This window comes from Diabrotica virgifera, chromosome 9, assembly GCF_917563875.1.
Source record: "Diabrotica virgifera virgifera chromosome 9, PGI_DIABVI_V3a".
Lineage (NCBI taxonomy): Eukaryota > Metazoa > Arthropoda > Insecta > Coleoptera > Chrysomelidae > Diabrotica > Diabrotica virgifera.
Window position 1 is genome coordinate 65559991 of NC_065451.1, and position 5658 is coordinate 65565648.

Consider the following 5658-nt stretch of genomic DNA (forward strand, 5'->3'; position numbering starts at 1 on the left):
TCATCAAATGACCACATTTGTGAATTTTGATCAAGATCAATGGACTCAACATGCTGTGTTACTCTCCTCTTCAATTTTTTCTTTAAAGGTTCCTTCTGAATTGATTTAATAGAAGGAGTAGTAGTAGGAGGAGGAGGAAGAGCTTCTGTCTCCTCCTCTAAGTCAAAGTAGTATCTCTTCATTGCTTTTTCAAACAATCCTATCTCATTAGAATCATTTATTTGCATACGGATATATTTTACTGGTAAGTTACCAAATTTTCTCGACAGCGTTGTGGACTTTGGGGTATATACTAAGTCTATTAAGATTCTATCATTCCGGAGAGATATGCTTCTTAAACCATATCTGAAATGGAATGCAAAAACTGATTGTTAAAAAAAAAAAAAAAAAAAAAAAAACATACCTGAATAGCTGCCTTATGACTACTAGAGCCATTTTCGTGGGGAAATTTAATCTATCTTCTATGGATACCAAAATTGTACATGGTACACCAGACATTTTATATATAGAAAAGAACAACAATAAACAATAAATAAAACAGTGACAATAAATGAGACCACGATGAATACACCAACAATGATAAAATGTTACTCACTTAGTACTTATTTCAACCTGTTATTGGTATAATATCATATCCGTTTGCAGGCACCTGTATATATATATATATATCAAAATTTTATCTATTACCTACTAAAATACTACATAAAACATTTTTAATGAGATGCACTTATTGGAAAACAAAGCAATTATATTACATATTTTTTTCTAATAAGTGCATTGCAAGAAAATGTTTTAATGAATAATTAAAATAATTGGTGTTTGTGACATTGTTGTTATCTAATGGTCATTAATTACAAATTGTTTTTTTGTTTAAGCATATCTATGCAATTCCACTTATTTTAAAATAATTAGGATCCAATTATTGTGAAATACCTTATTTTATTACTTTGTTGCTATCTATCTAATTGACAAGAAAAATGTTTTAATGAATAATTTTGCATATATATAATTAGAATCCAATTATTGTAAAAATACCTTATTTATTACTTTGTTGCTATCTATCTAATTGTGAAGAAAAATGTTTTAATGAATAATTAAAATAATGGTTATTTGCAACATTGTTGTTATCTAATGACCATGCATACCTACTTACAAATAATTACTATGCACAAACATGATCAAACAATCATTTACGTACTGCTTGCGGTTCATTTAGAATCGGTAGCTTCAGTGTAGCAGAAGTGTCAATGAGTTGTCAGTATTTTTGAAAATAATATAAAACATACCATGTCTTCACAAACTTTGGATATGTTTGTTTTGGATATGGTGAAGAAAGTGGAAAAAGTTGTAATGCTGTTACGAACAATTGAGGAGTTCAACAAGTGGATCAGATTTATCAAAATAAGTATAAATTTAGTTAAGAAAGCAATTCAAAATAAGTCTCACCATATTAAACATCGTAATAGAATTGAAACGGGTTTGGGTCTTTTAAATTATCACAAACACAATTTGAAACATCGAAAATTATTAAAACTACAGTCAAAAAAACAAAAATCTAAAAAAAAAACTAATAATAATTTAATATGGCGTGATTTAGAGTCAAATTTTAATAAAAGAATCAAAACTGGTGTAATTATTAATTTAAATTTTAAAGATCCTAAAACATTTTTGAAAAAGGCATTTAGAAGTTTTTCTCTAAAAATTAAAGAGGCACTAAAACAAACACTTTTAAAAGTCAATACTGTATTTTTAGCAAATTTTATTAAACCTCATAATTTAGAAACTGATATTAAACATTTTGCAACAAAAAACGAAATAATTGATCACACTACTAATTTAAAAGAGTGGTATGAGGAATACGTCATTAATAGAATATTATCAAAAATTGAAGATTTTCAGGAGAGAGATTCAGGATTTGCATTGTATGAAATTTTGAATTTAAAAGTAAATATAAATCAGTATATACCCATAGCAGTAGGTTGTTCTAGTTACATAGAATTACCTGATTTTATTAAAAATAAAAAATCTTGTATTAATATTAAAAACAATGATAATTACTGTTTCCTTTGGTCTGTTGTGGCATATTTGTTTCCTGTACAACCAAATACAAATTCTAGTAGAATATCCTCATATCCACATTTTTCAAGTGTTCTAAAATATGATAACATTGATTTCCCAATGAGATTAAAAGATATAGGGAAATTTGAACAAATGAATAATATATCCATAAACGTTTTTGGTATTTTTGAACATAACAGCATAGCACCAGTCTGTTTAAGTAAATTTGACTTTAGAAAACGTGTCAATCTACTAATACTTCCTTATACAAATGAAAATATTGAATATGACAATCGAGATAATAATATTAATTTTGAAAATATTTGTATTGATCACTATCAGATTTACCATTATGTCCTTATAAAAAATTTATCAAAATTAGTTTTTACACAATTAAATAATAGTAATACTAAAAAGTGGATATGTGATCGATGTTTAAATTATTTTTCATCTGAACCTCTTCTTCAACAACATTGGGTGGACTGTTTTACAATGAATAATACTAAAATGATAATTCCCAATTGGAATAAGAGAATCTTGAAATTTTCTAATTTTAAGAACAAAATTAAAGTTTCCTTTGTCATTTACGCAGATATAGAATGTCTCCTATTAAAGTATTCCGATCCTACCATTCCAACGGCGAACATGAGAAAAATTCAACATCATGTACCTTATAGTGTAGCTTTTCTACTAAAATGTTCATATGATGATTCATTAACACAATTTAAAATTTATACAGGAGAGGACTGTATATCCTGGTTTGTTAAAGAATTAGGGTTAATCAGTAAAAAACTGGATGATATCTATTCAAACGTTGTTCCAATGACACCTTTGACAAATCTAGAAGAAAATCAATTTTTAAATGCAGAATTATGTTATATTTGCACACAACCCTTTTCAGATGATGATATTAAATGCAAAGATCATTGCCACAGGACTGGAACCTATAGGGGTCCTTCACATCAATGTTGCAATTTACAGTTACGTGAAACTTTTATGATACCTATAGTATTTCATAATTTGGGATATGATAGTCACTTCCTAATTAAACATTTAAATACGGACATTGAAGGAAATTTTCAAATATTACCTCTAAATAAAGAAAGATATATTTCCTTTACAAAATTTGTACAAGGTACTAAATGCAGTTTACGATTTATCGATTCCTATAGATTTATGTCTGAAAGTATCGATAAGCTTGCCTCCTATTTGACTACTTCTCAAAACAAAATTTTAAAATCGTTTTTCCCAAATGAAATCCAATTTAATTTGTTGACACGAAAAGGTGTTTTTTCTTATGAGTATTTAGATTCTTGGGAGAAACTTAAAGATGAAAATTTACCTCCTAAAAATGCTTTTTATAGCACTCTTACTAAAACACATATTAGTGATGATGATTACAATCATGCATGCAACATATGGACAGAATTTCATAATAATACGTTAAAAGATTTTTCGGAAATTTATCTAACTACAGACGTATTATTATTAGGTGATATTGTTGAAAATTTTCGGGAAACTTCTTTAAAAACATATGGCTTAGATCCTCTTCACTATTACACAGCTCCAGGATTATCATTTGATGCATGTCTTAAGATTACTGGAGTAGAAATTGAGTTATTAGATGACATAGATAAAGTAATGTTTATCGAACGAGGTCTACGAGGAGGAATTTCACAAGTATCCAATAGATATGGCAAAGCAAATAACAAATATATGAGTAAAGACTATAATGAACAAGATCGTGATTCCTACTTAATATATTGGGATTTTGTAAATTTATATGGTACAATAATGTGTTTTTCTCTACCTTATGGAGGTTTTGAATGGATAGATCCTAATGTGATGTCAGATATTACAACCGTTGATAAAAACTCTGATATCGGATATATATTAGAATGTGACATTATTTATTCAAAAGAACTATTTAATATACACAAAGATTTACCCTTATGTCCTGAACATCTAATACCACCAAAATCAAAATCCAAAGTAACAAAATTATTAACAACTTTATTTGATAAAAAACACTATATAATTCATTACAGAGCTCTTCAACAAGCAGTAACACTAGGTTTAAAACTTGATAAAATTTACAGAGTCTTAAAATTCAATCAGGCACCTTGGGTGAAGAAATATGTTGATCTAAATACAGAACTTAGGAAAAAAAGTAAAAATGAATTTGAATCAAATAATTACAAAATGATGACAAATTCCTTCTTCGGTAAGACCTGTGAAAATGTACGTAAATACAAGGACTGTAAATTACTATCAAAGTGAGAAGGCCGTTATGGTGTTCGAAATTACATTTCAAAACCCAATTTTCATAGTCTATCTATTATTAATGAAAATCTTGTAGTTGTAGAAATGAAGCGAACACAAATAACATTTAATAAACCTCTTTTTATAGGTTTTTCTATTTTAGATTTATCTAAAGTTTGGTTGTACGACTTCCATTATAACTATACTAAAAACAAATTTGGAGATAACGCAAAACTCCTTTATTGTGACACTGACTCTTTAATTTATCATATTTTCGACGAAAATGTATATGAGCATATGAGGGCTGATATAAATAAGTTTGACACATCAAATTTTTCAGTAAATAATGCCTATAACATGCCACTATGTAATAAAAAAGTTTTAGGATTAATGAAAGATGAAAATGGTGGTCGAATTATGACTGAGTTTGTAGGTTTACGATCAAAAATGTATGCATTAAAAGTATTAAATGAAAAAGAAGAATATAGTATTAAAAAAGCTAAAGGCATAAAAAAAAGTGAATTAAAATCTATAACCTTTAAAGATTATTCTGATTGTCTATTTCATCACACAGTTACGAACGCTACCCAAAATCTTATCATTTCTAAAAAACATGAGGTTTACACAATTCAACAAAATAAAGTTGCCTTAAGACCTACTGATGATAAAAGAATAGTCAATTATTTTGAAACTGATACTCTCCCTTGGGGGTGGGAAGAAGAAGAATGAACTCCTCAATTGCCATTTTAGAAGACCTTCATACAAGAATACATCAAGATCCACACTAAAAAACGTAAAATATAAAAAAATTAATACAAAAAGAATCACTTTTAATTTTATATTTTTTTCTTGTTTTAGTTCATGCGAAGGCGCTACTACCCCCTCCAGTTCTCTCTCTCTTTAAAAAATATATACAGCTACAAGAGATTTTCAATTTCACTGTGTATTGAAGAGCCACAACAATGAAGATGTATTTTTTTTATTTATTATTTGCTATCGTTCTTGTTACACAAATTATTGGAGTTCCAGCATCCAAAACTGTGTTTGTTAATACTGAATACCAAATTGACGATGGTGACTTTATAGTTGCAGAAGTATATCACAATGAAATAATTTTAAATGAATATTTAGCGTTCCGTTCTGAAAATCCAGTACCAATGTATTCCTCAGTTACCTGTAAAGATGAGAAAGTAGGAAACTATTCCTGTGGTTTTACAATAGGATCAAATGACCATTATTATCCTATTGTTCCATTCAAAAGCCCAATCTTATGTGGACACTATAAACTTACACAATTTTAAAATAGACCTATCAGCTACAGAGATTATTTTTGGAAGA

The 5658-nt window shown here is 28.0% G+C and overlaps 1 protein-coding gene across 1 annotated transcript; it reads left to right on the forward strand.

The window, feature by feature from the left end:
* Positions 1-1287: 1287 nt before the first annotated feature.
* LOC126890981 (uncharacterized) lies at positions 1288-5049 on the forward strand. Its single transcript, XM_050660162.1, has 3 exons — positions 1288-1459; positions 2798-4282; positions 4484-5049. Exons 1-3 carry the CDS (start codon positions 1288-1290, stop codon positions 5047-5049), a joined length of 2223 nt encoding a protein of 740 aa, XP_050516119.1.
* The last annotated feature ends 609 nt before the right edge of the window (positions 5050-5658 follow it).

What these genes read in the sequence shown, in the direction of transcription:
- LOC126890981 (XM_050660162.1), top strand. Translation starts at nt 1,288, where the DNA reads ATGTCTTCACAAACTTTGGATATGTTTGTTTTGGATATGGTGAAGAAA. An exon ending in GTCTCACCATATTAAACATC is followed by an intron (nt 1,460 to 2,797) that starts GTAATAGAATTG and finishes AAATTTATACAG; the next exon opens with GAGAGGACTGTATATCCTGG. An exon ending in GATGACAAATTCCTTCTTCG is followed by an intron (nt 4,283 to 4,483) that starts GTAAGACCTGTG and finishes TTTCTATTTTAG; the next exon opens with ATTTATCTAAAGTTTGGTTG.